General features: G+C 43.6%; 1 protein-coding gene across 4 annotated transcripts in view; it reads right to left on the bottom strand.

The window, feature by feature from the left end:
• Nucleotides 1-23,595, bottom strand: part of STAMBPL1 (STAM binding protein like 1) — a 248,774-nt gene that overhangs the window by 93,624 nt on the left and 131,555 nt on the right. For all 4 annotated transcript variants that reach the window (XM_085605611.1, XM_085605625.1, XM_085605633.1 and 1 more), the window contains 2 exons: nucleotides 11,012-11,087; nucleotides 6,050-6,145 (listed from right to left, as the gene is read on the bottom strand). In XM_085605611.1, the coding sequence (XP_085461737.1) occupies nucleotides 6,050-6,145; nucleotides 11,012-11,087 (172 nt within the window). The remainder of the gene's footprint in view (nucleotides 1-6,049; nucleotides 6,146-11,011; nucleotides 11,088-23,595) is intronic.

Genomic DNA, 23,595 nt, shown 5'->3' with positions numbered 1-23,595 from the left:
GTTTAAGAGATGAGCTCCCCAGCCGGAGAGTGATGCGTCCGCTGTTAGCACTATTTGTGGAATCGGGTCTAAGAACGGTCGCCCTTTGGAAAGATTTTGTGTGCTCCACCATTGCAGAGAGCGATATGTGCGGCTGTCCACCAACACCAGATCTGTAAGTTGACCTTGAGCTTGGTTCCATTGATGTGCTAGACATTCTTGTAATGGACACATCTGGAGTCTTGCCTAAGGGATAATTAAGATGCAAGAGGCCATCATCCCTATTAGCTGCATGAACACTTGAGCGGGTAGTGTGTTGCGGATGAAATTTTGTTATGAGGGCTTGCATACTGGCTATCCTGGCTGGATTGGAGTATGCAAGGGCTTTGGAAGTATCTATTATTGCACCTAGATACTGTTGGGTGTGGGACGGTTGGAGATGTGACTTGGTGAGGTTTATTGTGAATCCTAAGTTGTGCAGCAGCTGGATTGTGTTGTGTGTTGTGTGTTTGTTGTACACAATCGCTGCGTGACTTGGCTTTTATGAGCCAGTCATCTAGATAAGGAAACACATGAATGTGTTATCTTCTTACGTGGGCTGCTACCACCGCAAGACATTTTGTGAAGACTCTGGGTGCTGTTGTGACCCTGAATGGAAGGACTTTGAACTGGTAATGTGGTCCATCCACTACGAACCGTAGGTATTTCCTGTGAGCAGGGTGAATAGGAATGTGGAAGTAGGCGTCCTTGAGACCTAGAGTGGCAAGGAAGTTGCCTTGTTGGAAAAGCGGGAGGACCTGATGAAGTGTGACCATGTGGAATGGTCAGATTGTATGTACAGGTTTAACGGTCTGAGGTCTAATATTGGCCTGAGAATGCCATCCTTTTTTGGAATGAGGAAATAAAGGGAGTAAATCCCTGTACCTTGCTGATGTAGGGGAACCTGTTCCATTGCATGCTTTTGCAAGAGAGATAGAACCTCCTGTTTGAGAAGCGTGAAATGTTCTGTAGACATTGGATGTTGTCTGGGAGGTATGTGGGGGGGGAAGAAGTGAGTTCCAGGCAGTAACCATACTGGATAATTTGTCTTACCCACCTGTCTGTGGTGATGGAATTCCAGACAGGTAGGAACTGTGATAGTCTTCCCCCGACCGGAGTGGAGTGGTCTGGGGGGGGGGGGAGTGGAGGGAAGTCACTGTTTTGTGGTGGGGAGTTGCGGGTGTTAGAACCACGTCCTCTTCCTCTGTTCTTATTGCCTCTGTAAGTCCCTCTAAAATATTCTCTGTTAGGGGAAGTTTGAGTGGGTTTTTTTATAAGTGGAAGAGGTGTTTTCTGTGCCAATTGTTTTGGAGGCACCCCATAAGGGGAGCTATGAAAGGAACCTCTACTAGCCCCCATAGATTTGGCTGTTTCTGTGTCCTTTTTCATCTTTTCTAAAGACGTGTCCACAGTAGGTCCAAACAAGTGTTCCTGATCCAAGGGTTGATTGAGGATGGTAGACAGCACCTCTTGCTTAAAACCAGTTATGCGTAACCACACATGTCTGCGTAGTACCACACTTGTATTAATTGTGCGGGATGCTGTATCTGCTGCATCCAGGGCACATTTAATAGAGGTATTTGTGATTAACTTTCCCTCTTGTATGAGATCATTTGCATTGGTCGTATATTGGTCTGGAAGATGCTGCATGAGCTTTTCAAGCTCATCGTAGTGAGCCCTGTCATACCGCGCTAATAAAGCTTGTGAGTTGGCAATACGCCAAAAAGTTGCTGCCTGTGACGCAACCCTTACACCGGATGCGTCCAATAGTTAGACTCTGTCTGGCAGAGGGGCATCACCCGTAGTTTGGGAATTTGACCGTTTACGTGCATTTGTCACTACTAATGAATCCAGGGTGAGTTGACCCTTAATGTAAGCTGGATCGGTTGGAGCTGGTTTGCATTTCCTTTCAATTATAGGATTGAGCACTCTAGCCCCGACAGGATCTTTAAAAACCTCAGGGGCATGTTTATTCATCCCTTTCAAAATAGGGAGAGTATTTGTTGTTTTCTGAGGCTGCGAGAAGGTCTCTAATAAAAAATCTTCCTCTAGAGGGTCTGAGTGGAGTTGAACTCCATGGTATTGTGCAGCTCTATTTATTAGTTGCGCAAACCCTATGTTGTCATCTGGAGGGGATGGTCTAGAGGCATCTGGCTCAGGTACATCTGAGACATTATAATCATCCCAAGAGTCATGAGGTGGGATACTGTGGGTGTCATCGTGAGTATCTTCATGATCATGTGGTGGGTCTATGTCATCATCCCCACCCCTATATCCTCATCATCATCATCTTGTGGTGCAGGTGAAATAAGAGGCACTGGAGAGTGTGCTGGAGAGAGTGTTATGCTTGGAAGCTGTGGAGGTGGAGAGAAAGGCCCCATAGGTGAGGTGGCTGAGTCTTTTTTCTTTAAGGATATCTCGGGTGTTTCTGAGGTGTCCAATTTCCCCTTTTTAGGTGGTGTAGAGGTGACATGGCCGGTAATGGGGTCAATATGGAGTGTTTTTTGCTCCGGTGGATCTGGATAAAACAGTTCTTTTGATCCACTGTCTTTTTTCAGTACCGAGGATTAAGGCTCTAAGTGGTGTTTAGGCCTGTCTTCTTTAGCTTTAGGAGGGGTTTTGGGGTCCTTCTGCTTAGGTGGAGATTTAGACTGCTTTTTCAGATCCAAAGCCTTGGGTTGACTCCGTTTCGGTGCCGAAGAGTCTGGTGACGACGGTACCTTGGTTTTGTGTTGCAGTGCCAAAGATGATTTTTCAGTACCGTGGTGTGGCTGGCTCGACCTCGAGCTGCCTGAAGGCTTTGTGGACTTAGGAGCAGGGACCGGAGACGGGGCTTCTGAAGTATTGTCACGGTGTCGACCCAGACCCCAAGGTGAAGGTGTTACCGGAGCCTTGTGTTTTTTCAGGGCAGGGACGTCGACATCAGTACTCACGCTCCGTTGACCTGGAGCAGGGGTCTCCAACGAGTAGCTCGGGAGCTACTGGTAGCTCGACAGTACCCTCAAAGTAGCTCTCAGAGGTGAAGTCAATCCCAGTATCTCATTCAGAGAGTCTATGCAGAGATTCTAAGCATATTAAAAAAGGCAGCACTTCTCATCTGAAGATCTTAATCCAACCAGCCTACGCAAGGGACTCATATTAACAATCAAACATGCACTGTGTCGGCCTATTGAGTCTGCCACATGGTCACCTTTATCCAGTCTCGGACTAAGTCACAAGGTGATTAGCCATGTGGTAGTCGCCTGCTTTATCAATTTCACCATGTGTGTGAACAGTGGGCCATAAATGAGGAGTGGCAGTGGTAGCCTGAGCAGTAATCAGTGCTAAGCCACTAAAGTGTGGGACTGCAGGTGTCAGTGAAAATGTTTCAGTTGGCTGCATGAGCAGCCAAGGGCGAGAAAAGCTATGATCCTGAGCAGAGAAAATGAAGAGCCTCATCTGCATTCATCTATGTGTGTGTCCATTATAAACACTGTTGCTTCCTGTAAGCTACACCTGGTGTCAAGGACTACCAGATGGGTGTGCTAGCCCCCATCATATGAGTTTTGTCTGTGGCACAATTGTGTCAGTTCATGGCATAATAGTGCCAATGACATAATTATGGCCATCCTTTACTATTTTGAGTATTCGTGGTCTAGTTATGGTATACTGGCAGCCATCAGTGACATATTAAGAGCAGGACTGCACTATATTTAGTTTTCCCTGAAATAATTATGGCTGCCCCATGCATAATAATGACCATGACTAATAATATGGTGGCCATCCTGGTCCTTATAGTGTCCAGACTTGGCACAATTTATACTGGAGGGCATTATTGGCATTATACAGTCGCCCTCTGTGCTATAGTGCCATGGATTATGACTGTAATACCTAAGCATTTGAAGCAGTCTGTCCATGTGAGGCATTTGAACAGGTGAGTGCCCAATTAAAATGACTAGCTGATGTTTGGGGACTATATATTTCCCAAAAATGAAAACGTGTATTTTAAAGGCATTTTTTTCAAACATGGGTTTTCTTCAGGAAATTGTATTTTGTTTGCCCAAAATGGAAAGTGGTGATAGAAAAATCTGTGTATTTTCAGAAATTGATATGCTGATGAAGACAAAAGGCTGCAATTCCAAAACACATTTAAAGTTGATACTTGAAAGATATGTCAAGCTGAATTGAGGAGACTTATTGCTGTGGTTACGTCCTTTGTGCCACAAGGCATGTGAAGATTTGAACGTTACTTTATCAGTCAGGTGGGGGCATTTAGTATTTAATATTGATAAATGCTTCCCTAGCATATCTTCTGGTACTATCACCTGGAATACTTGGGTGGCACTATGATATTCCTGCTTAGGGTGGTCATAGTTTAATGTTTACATGTGCTGTCAATATTTTACCGTGATAACATTTGCTAGTAGCTCAACAGGACTTTCCTTGAGCTGAAGTAGCTCTCAATACAGAAAAGGTTGGAGACCCCTGACCTGGAGTAATCGCCTGGTCTTCTGAGTCCGATTCATCGGCTTCGGAGACGCTGGCTTTTTCATCTCCTGTCTCTGGATCATCGGATCCTGCCTCGAAGATGTTGTCCCACGCCAAAACGGTTGACCTCGACATTTCGTGACGTTGAGCCCGGCGATCAAGTATAGTTTTCTTGGACCTGAAAGAATATCAGGCCTGGCAGTGTCGACTCTCGTGTTCTGGAGAGAGACAAAGGTTGCAGACCTCGTGGAGATCTGTGTGTGGGAATTTAGCCCCACACTTGCATTTTTTGAATGGAGTCCTTTCCATATGCTGGTTGATGGCGTCGATCGGCTCAACGTCTCGCGTCGACGACCGTACTCGAAGATTTTGTTGAATTTTGGATATGTGGCGATCGCGATCGAAACAATACCATCGAACGGTGAGAGCTTTGCGCGTTGAAGGGGAATCGAAAACGACACCGACCCAGAGCGCAGCAAATCACATCCGAAACCCGATGGCGGAAAAAAACAATCTGGAGATGAAGTCGATGCCCATGCGCACTACTAACCAAAGGAGGAGTCACCTATCTCATGACTACAAAGACTTCTACAATAATAAAGTGCAAACATCCGAGCTCAACACCAGATGGTGATCTGTACCCCTATTCTCACACTGTTTTTATGTCTATCATGTAAAGACACCGATGAAAGTTTTTTTGTCCTCACACAAGATAGTTTTATTTCACTTGTTCAAAAACTTTTTTTGCACACTCTGTCCCTCACTCTCACCACCATTAGATGATAAAAACACCTCTCGCTCTTCTCCTACGGGAGAGTTGTAGCCCACACTGTGCACCTTGCGGCTGCAGTGTGTAAGAGGGAACCCAATGATGAAGCATGTCACCTCTGGGTGAGTGAGGGTTCTCGTCTTTATAACAATAATTGTCCCCACATTCACAATCTAATAATTTTTTAAGCTATCCCGTTACTTGTTGTGAGTTAACCCTCTCCGCTCAAACAGCCAAAGAGCTGTGGCGGACCAGAGGATAACGGCTGTAATTTAACTAAAAATAAATTCCCACCCAACACAGACCCCAGAAATGAGAGTTAAAAAGCAAGTTTCTTTTTTTAAAACAGAATGTAAAGATCTAATTACTTGGTGCGGAGAGCCAGGGTAATTGAGCATATCTATATTCCATTATTGACGGCACCCGGAACTTCTGAAGCAACTTTTTCACCTTTGACCGCATGATCCACTTCCCTCACACCACGGCTGAATGTTTGCTTGTTTTCATTTTCCGTGCAAAATTGTTTCAATAAAACCATTTTTATTTTTTGGAGTCAAGGGAAAGTAGTAGGGGTCGTACTGGACAGGAACTGTACCTCACTGATGTGATATTACTTGTGACGAATACAAGTGCAAAATCAGATTTTGCAAATACAAAACATGAGTCTATAGGTCGGTTTTACGAGTTTCCTAAGGAACGTGGATCTGAAACTGGACGGCAGTGTTTTCTGTCACATAGGAATATGCACAAAACTTTTAGTCTGCAAAACAGATTTGTATATACACTGATACTTACATTGGCTTGTAAATGTTCTTGATATTCTATGTTGTATTTTTTTAAGAGCAACTTCTTCAACTCATCTGTTCTGGGAAAAGCCACATCTTTCAATTTCTTAAAGATAAAAATAACAGTATTTAAATAGTATAAGGATTCTCTCAATTCATCTTTATATCAAGTTTAGTAAACAGCAAAGTTCGAGACCAGAGACTGTGAAAAATACAACCTGCCAAACAGATGCACCAGGACCCCCCCCCCCCCACCCTCCCCTTACGCATTGCCTTGACTGTAAATCAGCTCAACGTAGGCTCTAATGGACTTGGGTGGGGGAATTAAAAGGGTTATAATAGATTTCTGCATTTATATCAAGAATCCAAAGTGGGTCTAGAAAAGTAAATACCTTTTTTCCTCACTAAAGCCTGCATTTACAGGAAGTGCTTTGTCAAGTAATTGGAACCCGCATGCCACATTCAGATAAAAGATTCTGAAGGTTAACTAGAGGAGAGGAACATAGCACTAGACTGCAAAAAGGTCCTAGCTTAGACAGCCAGTGTCTGGACTTGCAACCAAGATATAGCATCAACATAATATATGTGAAACGCACCACAGCTTGGCCATGACACATTAACAAGAAGGAGCTTGCTTTAACATTGCCAGACTACCTCTACCGAAATACTGAATAGGGCCCAGGGGTTCAGATAACGTTCAAAAATATTTGTGGGGTTCTCAGGTTAAGGGTGTTTGCTGCATAATATTTCAGTTGAAAAATCTAAAAGTAATTATAGATTTCTCAACTGCTGAGACTGCATTTCAGCAGATGCTGACACGGAGAAGAACCAATTATCCTGCATCAGCAGATACATGGAGAGACTGCAAACAAAATAATACATTTACTACTTCATAAAATGATGCTGCACTGTATTCCAGAAGATGCAGGGGTTTGAAAACACTCGCCTGTAGACAGTGAGGTAAAAATATTCCTGCCTCAGTAGATGCAGAGATCTGTGGAAACTGCATGCCCCAGCTTTCGATAAATAAAACAATTGTTTAGTGATTACTTGTGCCTGTAACAGAGACCATTTGGATACAAGTTTCAATATTAATGTGTGAATGAGTTGGAGGAGCCAGGTAAACAACTAGAGGGACTTAACCCCGGACGTCACCTCATTAATGTGCTGATGGGAGTGGAGCACCCAAACCCTGGAGGACACAAGAATGCCAAGGGAAGCACTTTAAGAGCGCTACTAACTACATGGACTCTCTGTCCCATAATGCATATGGTTCCTTTTTTGATGAGAAGTAACCACCTGGTGAAAGGTAGGCTGCTGGGTAGAGACTAACTATCCCATGATCAATCTTGGAGTCATGATGCTGGGGGCAGGGCTGTGACTCCCTTCAAAGAAATCAAATACTTTGGGTAGAGTATGAGGTGGGACTCGGAATACAGAGACACAATGATGATTTATATGGTGTCTCTCCAGCTAGGGAAAGTGTTTCTGCACCTAACAAAAGACAGTAAACCTGTAGGTAGTGTTGGTGTGGCGCAGCATATATTTGGCTGGGAGAAAATTATCTGCTCAAATCATGCCCATTATGTCCTGTTTAACTCATTATGGGGCAGTTTTGGAATTATTTACCAGCATCCTTCCACTCCTATAACTGTATCAGTGCATTTTAAAAAGAGACACTCATTAATCGTCTATATCCCCACAACTGTTCCCTCTTCCAATAGAGTTTATACAGTTAAACTAGAAAGACAGCAGTCAAATGCATAGCCACACGTTTTTCAACCTAAAGAAGTAACTAATAAAAGGACAGTAGCCAACAAAAATACTACAAATAGGTATTTTAACAGAAAGAAGTTGTGGCTATTAAAGACAGATTTTCCAGTTAACTTCTGAACGGCTTATTTCATTTGCCTCTGTGGGCAAACCATTAGCCTTTGTAGTGGTCTTTGTGATGTTGGATTATGTGGTTTTATGGAATGTACTACTTGTTACAATACTGAAAGTTGATATCCATGTCCAGGATTCTATTAGTGGAGGCAGTAACCAATGTACAGAAAGCTCTGTAAAGAAAGATCAACCACATAATGGGAATTCTCATCATCCATATTCTTCAAGTATTGACGTAACCCCATAGCCCATAAGTGAAACTTCCAACAATGACCAGAATGACAGGGACATAATAATTCATGAATTAACTCATATGACTATTTGCTGGTGAAAGATTTAAACTTATGTATTCCAGACATCATTGCTCAGAAGCTAGGCATACAACCCCTGGACTGACATTTTGTGTCTACTGTGAATGAAAGCCAAATGTCTAGGCTGTGTTCCAATGATTGTGGGAGATTGCCATGTCAACACAGGCACATGACTCTCAGATATTAACATTGGATTTTGGAAAATGGTACATGGGACTTAAAGGAGATGTTAGCACTCGCTTAAAGAATAGATAGGAGAAGGATGGAGCTCATATGGTAAGAACCCTACAGGTTACTTTTTCTTTGGGTTACCTTCACTGAGGCATTACCCATTCAATCTGTTGGGCAAACGATTAAGATCACTCGAGATTTGTGCCAGCACAAGTGATAGTTTTATGTTTGATATTTTTGCTTATCTAGGATGCTATGCTTAACATTTCATGAATGTGGATTTGTTTTTCAAATACTGCAGCCTTTATATGCATAATATGATATCAATTATCTGGTGCTTTGTATTTTCATGCATTTTCATGTTTTTTCATATATGTTTATCTTTGTCAAGATGGCACCCATGTAAACTCATTTGCACGGAACGGTGTGACAAGCCCCTTCATTTATGTCAATGTTTGTTACATCGCAAGGCACAGGGTCAAGACTGATTTGCATATTGCTGGGTCTGAACTGAGGTGGCGAAGTGAGCTAAAGAATGATGATGGATTCAACTCAGATGTGGGGGAGGGGGCGGGAGTGTCTGAAAAGTTTCAGCGCTCCGCCCATCATCTCCTTGTATTTGCTTTGTTCGCCCTAATTTGGCAGGGTATGCCCAGAAGTGGGTCCCTTGCTCACTTTGCCACTGGATTCAAGCTAGCCTGGCTGATGAAGGGTTTTACCCAGAAACCGGTCCCAGGATGCTTGTTTCCGGTTCAGGGAAGACCTGGCTTGGCAGTTCGGGCTGGACTGTTCCCATGAGGCACAGGGTCAAGACTGATTTGCATATAACTGGGTCTGAACTGAGGTGGCTAATTGAGCTAAAGAATGATGGATTCAACTCAGATCTGTGACTGGGGATGAGTGTCAGAAAAGTTTCAGCGCTACGTCCATCATCTCCTTGTGTTTGCAATGTTTGTTATATCACCATGTTTTTTTTGTTACACTCCTGTCACAGTGACAAAGGCCCTGCTGGGGCGAAATGCGCCGAGAGAGCCTTTGGAAAATAAAACGGCATACTGTACATGCATGAGTGTCTTCTTTCCTTTGGTGACACTTTTTGATGCATGTTACGGGCTATCGGGCCAGGCTCAGACTGCCACAAATCTGCCTCAGGGTACCTGAAGATGGAAAGTTAAAATATGTACATTACCCAGTGGCTGTCTCCACTGGGTAGAAATAGTTAGGATAGTGCTACCATAGGAAATGCCTTTGTGTGTTGCTTATAACTTTGGTGATGTTTGACGAAGCTCCACAAAAGTTTCTACTAGTTTGCACATGAAAGGTTTTGGGGTGATCTGTCAAGCGGGGGGCTGAGAAAAATGGGGGCCCAAAATGTGTTTTCCGCATTCACTTTTCCATAGGAACTTTAGACACAGCTACAGCCCAAACCACAGAACGGATTTATACCAAATTTGGCAGAAAGCTAGATCTTACTCCTGAAAGAGTGCTTTTTGTGGTCTGGTGTAAATCAGTATAGTAGTTCTTGAGCAATTATTGCTGAAAAACTTTGTATACCTCACACCGAGGAGGATCCACAGAGCCAACAAATCTCCTGCTGAGATCAGATTGGCTGCCACCAACCATCAACAAGGATGTAGCAGCACCCACCTTAGAACTCCGGACTCCATCTAGAGTCCTTAAAAAAACACAAAAGAAAAATACATTGTGGGCAGGGTAGGGACACCCTGACACCTAGGCAGATGGCCAAAAACATTTTTTGATTTTTAAATGTTGCCAGAAATTTGCAGAGGATCCATGAAACCGCAACAAAATGTATTAAAAAAAAAGAAGAAAAAAAAAAGAAACGTGCACCATCACTTCTTTTTACACACACCACCAGGGTGGGCAGGGGGGGGTTTAAGGTAAGTGTTTATTTTGGGGAGGGGGCCTGTGTTCCCGTTCCCTCGAGCCTCAGAGAGGCCCTAGGGCCCCTGTTCCCCAGAGCAGAGGGCTGAGGTTAAAAAAAGGGTGGGGGCACACGGCTGCCCTCCTGGAGTCTAATTAGGCCAGAGGACCCCATCCCCTAGGGCCAAAAGGCATTAAAAGTGGAGGGGGGCAACACTGCACCCCTCACCAAGTCTAAAAAGGCCTCAGCAAATCCATCCCCCAGGGGTGAGTATTTAAATAAGGGAGGGGTGCACAACTCCCCATACCGAAGAATGCCCAGCCAGCCCTCCCATTCGTAGACGGCACAAGGTTGTATTCTTTATCTTTGGGCAGAGCTGGACATAGAACCACCTTTACACACTTACAGCATCTTTCATCAGCCATGGATGGGTCTTTGGGTGTAGCCACCAGTGAAAAAAAATAAATACCCTAAATAACCCATAAACATTCATTCATGTATTCACAGTAAAATCTATATTTTCTCCTCATGCTAGTGACCTGGACAAAAAACAAGAAAAAACACTGCCAAAAAACAATACCTAAAGAGGCATAGTTTTCTTAATATTTCTTGCAATTGAGCGTATAAAAGTTAAATAATCTGTGATTCATATGAAATCGAACACAACCCGTTAATAACTAACACAATATTGAAATTTTAAGATGTGCAATTAATATACCTTCAGGATATCCTGTTTTTCTGGCACTCCACACTGCTGGTAGTCTCGATGATTGGGAAGTTTTTCCACAAATAAACTAAAAGAAGGAATAATCAGGAAATCAGTAGTGTAAGTCTTGTTACTGTTAATGAAACAACGTACCACTTCCAAAATGATTTTATATAAACTTTATAAGGTGTGTCTCCTTATCTCCATAATCCAATCAATAAACGTGATTTATTGTCGGACTCAAAATATGTAAAGAGAATAGTTGCACTGCTGTAATGAGAAGTGTCTCCCACAAGTCCCAGTTCTTAGTGAAATCATAAACTAGACTTTAAGAAACTGTTCAGGGACAAGCAAGTGCTTTAAGACCTGAAGGTAAACTGACAGACATGAGAAAAACAAAGTCAAGTTTAGCATATCTATCAGTCATTCTAGCTCTATGCAAGATTCAGCCGCATCTCGGTGTGCACAAAACAAGCAATATGCAGAGAATATGGAAGGCGGACATCATACTGTTGGTGCCACAAAAACATCTAACAACCCGACTGAACTAATAATAGTCTTTATTGTTAGGTTAATTAAAATCGTTACAATATGCAAGAGTCATAGGGCCAGATGTACAACCATTTTTTGCTGTCGTAAAGGGGATTTAGGCCGGTTTGCGACCGCAAAAAACGTGTGGCCCATGTACCAACCCTAATCAATTAGCGACTCGCAAAATAGGGTTAGCGACTCACTATTAGGAAGGGGCGTCCCTTCCTAATAGCGACTCCAATACCCATGTATGAATGTTTTGCGATCGCAATTGCGGGGGCAAAACACTCGCAGTTTACGCCCTTCTCAGAGGGGTGGTAAGGCACTCGCAAACAGGAAGGGGTGCCCAGGGGACCACTTCCCCTTTAGGAATGCATGTGCAAATGTTTTTTAAGGGCAAGCAGTGGTCCCGGGGACCACTGCTTGCCCTGAAAATATGAAACTGAAAAGTTTTATTTTTTAAATGCAACCCGTTTTCCTTTAAGGAAAACGGGCTGCATTTAAAAAATAAAAAAAAAATGCTCTATTTAAAAGCAGTCCCAGACATGGTGGTCTGCTGACCAATTCCCAATGGGGTCGCAAATAGAGACTGCCTCATTAATATTCATGATGCATGCAACTTGCGACCCCATTGGGAATCGCAAACAGTGTCTCAGACACTGTTGTGCGTAGCATTTTGCGACTTGCAAATTGCAACTTGCTATTTGTCGCAATTTGTGAGTCGCAAAATGCTATGGTCGTACATCTGGCCCATTGTATAAAAAAAAGAAAATACTTAGTTAAAACCTGAGCAATGTGCAAAAGATTAGAATAAATCTGTAGTAGGTCATAAAGCATAGGCTATAGAAGGGTAGCTGAAAGTATGAGGGCAAGTAGAGCGGTTTACATTTGGGGTGTTTGCTAGTGCTAGCCCCAGCTGAGTCTGTTTTCGAGTGGAGGAAAACTAAGGTTCAAGTTGCTGGGGAGGTAAATTGGTTTATTTCCACAGATGATTGCGTGCCTGCTGCCTTTCTGAGGGCCCTCTCAACGTCCTGAAAGTACTTTACAGTTCGAGAGACTAATCTCTGGTCTGAAGAGGTAAGGCGGGCCAGAATGGATTCCCTGCAGGTGCGCACCCCCTGCAGATTCCATCGCGGGCGTAGCCATTTTGGCAGTATGTCTAAAGTGGTCTCGACTGAGTAATTCCTTTTATTTTGACATCACTTTGATTGATTGAGAAGCAAACATATAAATCCTGTGATTTCGATTCATAAAGAACTTTTTGTCAATTGGGACCGAGTTTTATCTGGAAATAGGATTATTTTAGGCTTTCGTAATTTACACCGTAATCACAAAAGGAAAAGAAAATGTGTAAGTCAGTTAATTAAGAGCACCTGTATTGTGGTACATTTTTGTAACTCAGACGCTCTTAGGTTTCTTCTGCAGTTTGATTTGTGTGCACCCGCTGTGTGTGTTTGGGGAGTAGTGAGGGACACCCATACAAATGTGTTAGATACTCACCCAGGAGAACTATTTTGATATTCAAAATGTGCATTCCTAACCCTTAAGTTACAAATACTATGTTCAGACTGAACTACTAGAGGAAGTGTAGGGAGGAGAACCATCTACAGTATTTTCATGATGGTTGGATGAAAGCAGATAAGTGAGGGAAAATATTTTTAAGTGATAGAAGAAAGGCTTTGTAAATGTGGAGAAGCATACAGTATAGTCACAAAATATGCGCATTCAGGACTGTATAAACAGTTGTTGATGGCTTTTCCTTGGTGAATTTCATCCCGTTAGGACGGGTCTTTATGGCTGTTTTAAGTTACAACCGTTTGAAAAGGGAAGGGTGGCGAATCCACCCTAACAGGCACAGCTTAACAACAGACAGAGGCAGGTTATATCTGCATTCATGAATTGGGGTAATTATTCCCAAAATTATGTACCCTTAGTATAAGAGGAGGTATCCTTTTTTAGTTATCCAGTAACAACGGTGGAAGTAAAGGAAGCCTCTTTTCACTATGTCTGGCATACACGGACACCTCAGTCTACACACTTCAGTTCACTACAGGTAGTAAGAAATGAAGAAAGCTTGTTAACCTAGCAAGAGTTGACCTTCTGGCATCAGGTTTAAATTATGCGGAAACTGGTTAATTCTTGCAGGGACCTTTCTGTAGTTTATGTTAAAGAATATATGGAAATTGGACAACTGTGGTTGGGGGGCACACCAGTGTAATTACTCATATTTTAGACGTTTGTTTTCTTATTGTTACATATTTGTTTTTAGTTCACTTTAACTACAGATTGAAGAGCAGACCAATAATTAGATGTAACTTTTTCTCTTAAATATGGACTCGTCCAAGTGGAGAATAAGGTTTTGTGGTGTTTCAGGCAAAAGGGGCAAGGACCGTTATTATATTATAATGTAAAGCATTGCCCTGTCAAATCGTTAAATCGATCTTAACCTTCATCCATAACCATAAATAAATCACCTTCGCCACCTCTCTCAAGGCCCAATTCACAGGACTCAGTTGTAAAGTGAGAACTTCACCCTGGATTCGGTACTACGAGAATTCGTGTGCTTTCCTGACTTTCCTGGAATTCCCTGCAGGAGGCGTCAAACTAAATAAACAGGTTGATTTTGATACCTTTAGGTAGCTAAGCCAAAGCTCACATCAAGACTGTGGCAACTCTATGCCACAGATTGACCGAATAATTCCCTACAAATGTTAAAGAGATGTACATTTTGGAGACATCAGTCACGGAAACGTGACTGACTCCATGGCTTTCTTTGTTAAGATGTCACTATAGTTTTTCTCTTGGAACAAAGAGCCTATTTTAGATCTCCGCTATATGGTCCATTGAAGATATCATTGCTCCATAGAGAGCTTAGGGCCGGATGTATGATGGCTTTTTGCATGAACAAATAGGTTTTAGACCCATTTGCGAATGCAAAAAACCTTTGGCCCATGTATTAACCCTATATTTGCGAGTCGCTAATTGAATAGCGACTCGTAAAATAGGGTTAGCGACTCGTTTTTAGGAATGGACGTTTCAAGGGCGCTCCTTCCTAATAGCAAGTCTGTACCCTATGTAAGAATATTTTGCGACCGCAATTGCAGTCACAAAACACTCAGTTACCACCCTCTTCAACCTAAATCATTCGCAAACGGACCCCTTCCCCTTTGTGAATGGGTGGGCAAACATTTTTTCAGAGCAGGCAGTGGTCCCAGGGACCACTCACTACCTACTCTTAAGAAATGAAACAAAAACGTTTAATTTTTTTTTTTTTTTTAAATGCTTCCCATTTTCCTTCAAGGAAAACGGGCTGCATTAAAAAAAATGCTTTATTTAAAAGCAGTCCCAGAATTTGAGGTCTGCTGACCCCAGCAGGCCACCATCCCTGGGAGTGCCAGCCATTCCCAATGGGGTAGCAATATGCATGAGGCATGCAATTTGCGACCCCATTGGGAATTGCAAACAGTGTCTCAGACCCCGTTGTACATTGGCAATTGCGACTCGCAATTAGACGCAATTTGCGAGTTGCAATTTCCAACTGTCGTACATCTGATTAATGCACTATGGTAACAAACTCGAATTTAATCTTGATCTTCACTGGTAACTAGTGCATGTTCCACAGAAAACGATAGGCCTATCTCCTGCGAAGGAACAGAGGCCCCATACCAGGTGGTGTAGTGTGATGCTTACAAATCCAATTGGCTGCTCCTGCCTCCACTCTGCTTTAATAATTTATAACACTTAGAAAGGATCACACATCTAGCATGTGGTAAACTACCAACTCCCATTTTTTGTCAATGAGCACATTGACTCCCAAAGTTTATTCTTTGAAGTTTTTTTATCTTCTCAAAAAAGTGAGACACTTCCTATGTTTAAGTAATGGACTTTTAGAAGTTCTTTTCACAAAGGCTTAATTGAAGCCTGGTGACAGGGTATATAAATAGGAAGTACACTGCAAAGTTCGTTTTCTAGAATTATGTTGCACAATCTGCATTTTTTTGCTTCAACGTATCAATGTCTTGTGAAAGAGGTTTAGTTTTTCTGAATGAACAGAACATTCTGGTGTGTCTTCTTGTGGGAGAGGTAGAGGGTTGTTGAAAGAAACTCTATAATGTACTGGGAACCAATGAAGCATCATCCAGTGGACAGTGATCAGGTAAACAGGATTTCTGCTAGATGTGCAATAGGCAACAGGGTTCTGGACTTGAAAGCGACCAAAAGAAAAACAGCCTTGTGAAATCATATCAGGAACCTATGGTGGCTCGCACTACTCTATTCATTATACGAAGGATTACAGGGACCTGGCATTGGAAAAGATAGAGGAAAAAACAAACTGTACTGACTACTAACAGCTACACTTTTGATTTTGAGGATTAGCGTGAATGAGGTTTTTCCAGAATGAGAATAGGGGTCTAAGTGGTAGGAAGGCTGATATTGCCTATGGAGAGGAATACGGACAGTTTTTATTATTATAGGATCGGAGTCTGAAGACGTTTGTAGCCAATCAGGTTATCCCTTACAAAGAAAGCAGTATTCAGGAACCTTACATAGATTATGTCTTTTAGCTGAGGATATACTGCAAAATAATGGCAAAAGAGGTTGTGGTTGATGAGTAATTAAAGAAGGGGGTCTAAAGAGATATTAGGGAGAATAGGAGATTAAATGAGGCAAGGTATGTTGCAAAACGCAAAAAGTGACCAGATGTTTTGTCAGCAATGAGGAGTTTCAATTAGAATTGCAGTGGACAGGAAAGAGGTGAATCAAGAAAGAGACTAGTGTGACACCAGAAATCACAAGGAGTAGAACAACACATTCAAATGAAAACATTGGAGCGGCTTTGATTTATGGCATCGAAGTCTGTATTATGTTTCATAAGTAAGATCAGGTATGCAAAGGGCAAGGTCATATATTTTAAGTAAAGCAGTTTCTGTTCTATGGCCGAGGTTATTAATTCCCACAAAGTTCAGTCCTTACATTATTGGCGGAGGGTGGATGGTATGTGCAGCCTTTGCCTTCCCCCCGCCAAAGCTACAGATAACTGCTCCAGGGGTCATCTGACTATCAACAAGGGGAAATGTGAAGCAGCGGCCTCAACAAGACAACTGTGTCTTTATCCCACATAGGAAGACTTCTTGGGCAGCGCCAAGATGGGCATTCTGTCCATGCTTGTACATCAAGGAACTCGCCTCCACAATATGCAAGCGTGATGCAAAAAGTGCTCCAGAGTCGACCGGTATCCTGCCGCTCAGGCCACCCTTACTATGGCCTCCTGGGCAGAAAACGTGAGAGGGTGTCTAATTGTCAAGGGGGCATGAGGGGCATGGAGGGCTGCTGCCCTCACTTAGCACTGCTATCCAAGGTGACATTTGTGAGAAAGCACCTTATGGTTCTGGGTGGCATGATGGCCATAGAGATCTGATGCCCTCACACATCCCCTGGGGGGCACGTTGTCAGAGCATATGCTACGACTCTACAAATGGAACAGCGGGGGTCAGCAGCCACAACGCCCCGGGGGCCCTGGCAGCAGCCTCAGCACAGGATCATGGTGCACAGCTTTGAGCCCTACCTGCAGCAGTAAGTGGGCAACAGAGCTGGGGTGCCTGTATGAGCAGTAAGGGGGCTGTGGGTGGGTGAGGCAGTATCCCTACAGAGAGAGGCCTGCAGAGAGCTGTGATCAAGTGAGGGAGATTCATATCACCGGTGATCCTCGAGATGAGAAATTTGATACTTTGCAGATTTCTGATCAGTCATCTAGTATCGTACACACTTGGTGGGGAGTGGCAGGATTCGAGCATCTAGGATATTCTGCAGATGCCTGTTGGCTTGAGTCCTGGTTTCTTTCTTACTTGAGTGATTTCTGTGATTTTGAGCAAATTGCTTTTTCTCCATCGCCGCAATATTCTTATGGGTGGGGGGATTCTCTGGGAACAATGCACGAGTTGCTTGGCCTTTTGAAGCTCACGATGATTTTCATTGATCAGAAGTAGCTCTCATGACAGAAAAGATTGTAGGACCGCTGATTTAGTTGCTTAACAAGTTATTGTATCTACACACTTGTTTATCTACATCAAACATGTTTTCCTGCATGTACCACTTGTCCAACAGAATGGAAGCAGAGAAAAATTACACCAGTGGATTCTCCTCCTTCTTTAGAACTCCTTCTAAAAATATAAGGATTTTCTCAAACCACCAAAGTGTAAATTATGCCTTAAGATACTTTTAAGGTATATATATTGTGTTACCAATCATAGGTAGGATTTAAGACAAAGAACTGGTTTATTACAAAAAGAAACACCATGTTATCTTTATCAGTCAAAACAACTAGACGCGCTCGATCTTCAAGAAACGCTTACTATAAACAGAGTTTCTTTTGAGAGATTTTTCTCCACAGATCAAAAACAACTCCAATTACTATTGAGATACAGCTAAAAATTTGTGGTGTTAACATCAATCATCTCTACTACAGGAATGGCAGGGATTGACACCAAACAAAACAGAACTTTCAACTATTTATAACCTGTAAAACCAGTTTACTGCAAAGCACTGTGGTGCACAGCGAATTCCAGTGTTGATTTCCAGGTTGCATCCTTCAAGATGGAAGTGCAGCACTTCATGCATCACTGTTAATCAGATTTCTCTCTGTATTAAAAAAGTGTGCATTGGTACTGAACAATTCTTTATAGAGAATAGGACATTTATTTTTTGTGCCCCTGTTGCATCCTACATCAGACTAATTTATTCATGTCTTACAAGACATATTTACGTATGGTCATGACAAAAGGCAACCCATGTTTGTTTCGTTATATTCCAGTCATGCCTCACATAATGGATCACATTCACTAAGGTAAATTCATATATGTAGATGTTCTCATGTGTAGATCCAGTCCAACACCTAGGATTAACTCTCTACTTTTGTGCTATTTACCATTTCCAAGAGAAGATTTAATCTCGGAGTAGACTTGCAGGTCTCCACGCACACCAGTAAAGAAGTGGTGCCTTCAGTGAATGAATTCACAAGTGTAAAGTTACTACAAGTAGTAGAGTGGTGGAATTCTCCACCACTACAGTGAAGCGCTCCGTCATGTTCAGTTTCAATGATGGACAACAGTCAGGTCAGGTGCAAGAATCACTTCTTTATTCATGATTCACAAAACAGGTTCCTTGTGTGCCCAGTGTTCTCTCCATCTCCTATTGCCATCTTCTTCCTCATCCACTCCCTCTTTTGTTTTAGCTGCGCCACCCAATATTCCCACCTGTTCCTCATGTTTTTCCTGTCCCCAACTATAGTGCCCAAACCTCTAAGATCCTGGATCCTGAGAGCTGGGAGAGTGACTACCTCGAGATTCTGTGCATTCTCCATTGTACTTAAATCATACTTCTTTCAAATCAAAAATCTTTTTAAAATACTTTGCCCTCCTTTCTAAAACACTTAAAAACTTTTTATTCTTTAATTTTAATTTTCTATTGCTATAGAGATACAACACGGGCCCTGGCAATTTAAATTAAAAGTCGATTCTGAAAAAAAACACGTTTTGTATGTAAAGCCAATTGGGGATTTCCCATGCACAAAAGGATAATGTTACTTACTCAGGGGCTGATTCCAATCCGGGGCGGAAAGCACTCCGACCGAGTCGGATCCGGAGTGTTTTCCGACCGAGCCGGACCCCTACAGTCCGACCGAGCGAGTACAATGCGCACGTATGCTGTCGGATTCGGTTCGGTTGGACTCCCATAGAAGTCAATGGGAGCCAGTGGTATGACGCGTACATGCGCTCCCATTGACTGAATGGGTACGTCTCGAAAAAGGGCACCCCCTACAGTGGGTCCGCATCGGTGTCATCCGCGCCATACATGCCTGTGTGGGGGAGACCCATGTGTCTCCCCCTGTGTGCGAGTCGTATGGCTGCGGGTGTCGGGGGGGGGGGGGGGGGTTCCGACGCAGACCCCCGAAGTCCGACTATGGGAGCTTTTGAGAGACGGACACTCCGGAACGCACAGGCTGTCCGACGCGTGCATCGTACTGGCTCGGTCGTGAATCGCATCCATTGCACGCCACGGTTAGCTTACGACCAAGACGTACGGAGCGGTTCGGACCCGGGAACAACTGTCGGTGATTTTCATGTAGCTCGCATCATACTGGCTCGCTCATACAGCTGTACGAGTCGGGCGGAAAAGAAGCGCACGCCTCATAGTTTTTCCGGCCGGATCGTGTTCGGTGCCCTTCCGACCCGGATCGGAATCGGCCCCTCAGTAAGCATCTGTTCTTGGCATGCAGACCTGTCGATTCACATGCTTTGGATACTCCTGCCATCTAGTGGTGGGTCCGGTTGTTTGCAAGTTGTTTTTCTTCGGAGAAGTCTTTCCAGTCAGGAGGTAGGTGACTCCTCCTTTCGGTGATAGTGTGCATTGGGATCAACTTCATTGTTAGATTGTTTTCCCGCAGAGGGTTAAAATGGAGTTAGTAAGTAAAGAATAGAGATGTCCATGCGTATGCATATAAAGTAAGAAAGAGAACTGCAACAGGTACAGGTACCCGGGGAGGCGGGTGAACGCAAGTGCATCTACAGCTTTACATGCCAAGAACAGATGCTTACTGGGTAAGTAACATTATCCGTTCGAGGCATGTGAGCTGTAGATCACATGCTTTGCATAGATTATACAGCAGTATTCTCCCAAAGCGGTGACTAACCTATAGCTGTTGGAGTGGTCTGAAATAGTGTTCTAGTACTGCCTGGCCCAAATTAGCTTGTTGTCTCGCTAACACTTCTACACAATAGTGTTTGGTAAATGTGTGCAGTGTAAACCATGTTGCAGCTTTACAAATGTCAACTATGGGGATGTTTCCTAAGAAAGCCATAGTAGCCCTATTTTGCGAGCGAATGTGCTCTAGGGGGTATTGTTAAAGTTCTCTTTGCTTAGCAATCCATCTGGCAATACCGGACTTGGATATGGGACTGCCCTTGTGTGGTGGTGAAAAAGTGATGGAAAGTGGTTTAGTCTTACAAAATGATTTTGTTCTTTCAATGTAATATAAAAGGGCTCTTCTGACATCTAAGGTGTGTAGAGCTCTTCTGCCACAGAATCAGGTTGAGGAAAGAATACTGGAAATTCAACTGACTGATTGATGTGATCGGCAGATACTACCTTAGGTAGAAATTTGGGGTTCGTACGAAGAACCACTTTATCTCTGTGAAGTTGGAAAAAGGTTTTTGTATAGTTAGTGCCTATAGTTTACTCACTCTCCTCAGTGAAGTGATTGCAATGAGGAAAGATGTTTTCAAGGAGAGAAACTGTGGCTCACATTTATGCATGGGTTCAAAAGGTGGGCCCATTAATCTTGTGAGGACTATGTTAAGATTTCACACTGGAGCAGGTGGAAGTCTTGGTGGTATAACTCGTTGGAGTCCTTCCATGAAAGCTTTGATTACTGGCACTCTGAAAAGCGATAAATGTTGCCTATTTTGTAGATAGCAAAACCAAAGGGGATGATGGGCGGAGTGTTAAACATTGCAAGCACTCACCCCCAGTCAACTGATCTGGGTTTAATCCATCATCATTCTTTAGCTCACTCCACCACCACAGTTCAGACATGGCTATATGGAAATCAGTCTGACCCTGTGCCTCATGGGAACAGTCCAGCCCGAACTGCCAGGCCATGTCTTTCCTGGACCGGAAACAAGCATCCTGGGACCGGTTTCTGGCTAATCAGCCGACATCAGCCAGGCTAGCTTGAATCCAGTGGCAAAGTGAGCAAGGGACCTATGTCTGGGCATACCCTGCCAACTTAGGGCGAACAAAGCAAAACCAAAGGGGATGATGGATGGAGTGTTGAACATTGCAAGCACTCACCCCCAGTCAACTGATCTGGGTTTAATTCATCATCATCATTCTTTAGCTCACTCCGCCACCCCAGTTCAGACATGGCTATATGCAAATCAGTCTGACCCTGTGCCTCATGAGAACAGTCCAGCTTGAACTGCCAAGCCATGTCTTTCCTGGACCGGAAACAAGCATCCTGGGACCGTTTTCTGGCTAATCAGCCGACATCAGCCAGGCTAGCTTGAATCCAGTGGCAAAGTGAATGTATGACATTGTTCTGCATTCTGGCCATCAACTGTTGTTTTTACATTTGTCACCCCGAATGGGGACGGGATTGCCCAGACGTGGGTCTTGTGCTCTCCATGCCACTGGAGTCAAGCTATCCTGTCTGAAGAGGGGTGAAACCCCAAAACCGGTCCTAGGATGCTTGTTTCCAGTCCAGGGAGGACCTGACTTGTCAGTTCGGGCTGGACTGTTCCCATGAGGCACAGGGTCAAGACTAATTTACATATGGCTGGGTTCAAAGTGGAATGGCATGGTGAGCAAAAAAACGATGGATTTAGGCCAAGATCTCTGTACTGGAGTGAATGTATGACATTGTTCTGCATTCTGTCCATCAACTGTTTTCTTATTTTGTAGATACGCAGCTATTGCAGCAAGATGTAGTCGGATAGAAGTGTAAGGCAATCCTGATTGATGCAAGTGTAACAGGTAACAAATTATATTTTGTATTGAAGCATCAAGAGGATGGATGTTGTTGTTATTGCAATAGATAACAAAACGTTTCCATTTGGCTGCATAACAGGCTCTTGTAGTAGGCCTTCTGGCCTCTCTGATTATGTTCACACAGTCTGGTGGGAGATTTAGATAACCAAACTCTGACTTCAGGAGCCAGATCGCGAGGTAGAGTTGTTTGGGATCTGGGTGTTTGATTTCTTCATGGCTCTGTGTGAGGAGACTGGATGTGAGGTGCAGCTTTTGATGTGGAACTAGTGACAGCTCCAACAGGGTTGTGAACCATGGTTGACAGGCCCATGTGGGCGTTACTAGGATCAGTGCGAGGGATGTCTGCCTGAGTTTCCGAACCACTAATGGAATGAGTAGGAGAGGCGGAAAAGCATAGGCTAATATCCCTTACCAGTTCATCCATAGTGCATTGCCTTTGGAGAGCGGGTGTGGGTACCTGGAGAAGAAGCTTGGGCATTTCGCGTTTTGGTGTGTGGCAAAAAGATCTATTTCAGGAACTACCCAACTTTGAAAGTAAGGGAGGAAAACTTGAGGGTGAAGTTCCCATTCATGTATTTGCTGTCTCTGTCTGCTGAGGAGATCGGCTATCTGATTGTTCACTCCTGGGAGGTGTTCTGCTAGGAGATATATTTTGCGGTGAATGGCCCACCTCCAAATGTCTTGGGCCAAGTGTGACAGTTGGAGAGAGTGTGTCCCCCCTATTTTTGTATATAATACATAGCTGTCATATTGTCGGTACAAACTAAGACAGCTTTGCCGACCAGATGAGTCTGAAATGCTTTGAGCGCTAGGAAGACTGCTTTAGATGGTTTATGTGGAGAGATTTTTGCTGTTGACTCCACAGGCCTTGCACTGTGTGGTGCTGAAGATGAGGCCCCAGCCAGTGAGGGACATTGTCTGTGGAACTGGGTCTATGAAGGGCCGTCCTTTTGATAGATTTTGTGTGTTCCACCACTGCAGAGAGCAAGAAGTACGGCTGCTTACAAACACTAGATCGGTTAACAGACCCTGCGATTAGTTCCACTGACTCGCTAAGCATTCTTGTAGTGGACACATGTGAAGCCTGGCATGGGGGATCATTCATGATGCAAGATGCCATTATTCCCAGTAGTTGCATATACACTCGAGCTGGAAGCGAGTGACTGGACTGAAACTGAAGAATTGACGCCTGAATGTTACAAATTCTGGTTGCATTGGGAAAGGCCAGAGCCATTTGAGTATCTAAAGTGGCTCCTAGGTACTTTTGAGTGTTGGAAGGTTGGAGATGCGATTTCATCACATTGACGGAGTAACCCAGTTGGTGCAGTAACAGTAGTGTACTGTGAGTATGTTGGAGACACTTTGGATATGTACTGGCTTTGACGAGCCATTCGTCCAAGTAGGGGAAGACATGAATGTGTTGTCTTCGTAGATGAGCAGCGACTACTGCCAGGCATTTTGTGAAGACTCTGGGAGCAGTGGTGACTCCGAAGAGGAGTACTTTGAACTGGTAATGTTGG

Source organism: Triturus cristatus, chromosome 1_2 (genome assembly GCF_964204655.1).
Source record: "Triturus cristatus chromosome 1_2, aTriCri1.1, whole genome shotgun sequence".
In the NCBI taxonomy this organism is placed as follows: domain Eukaryota; kingdom Metazoa; phylum Chordata; class Amphibia; order Caudata; family Salamandridae; genus Triturus; species Triturus cristatus.
The sequence above is the reverse complement of the archived record's forward strand: the minus strand, read 5'-3'. Positions and strand labels throughout refer to the sequence as shown.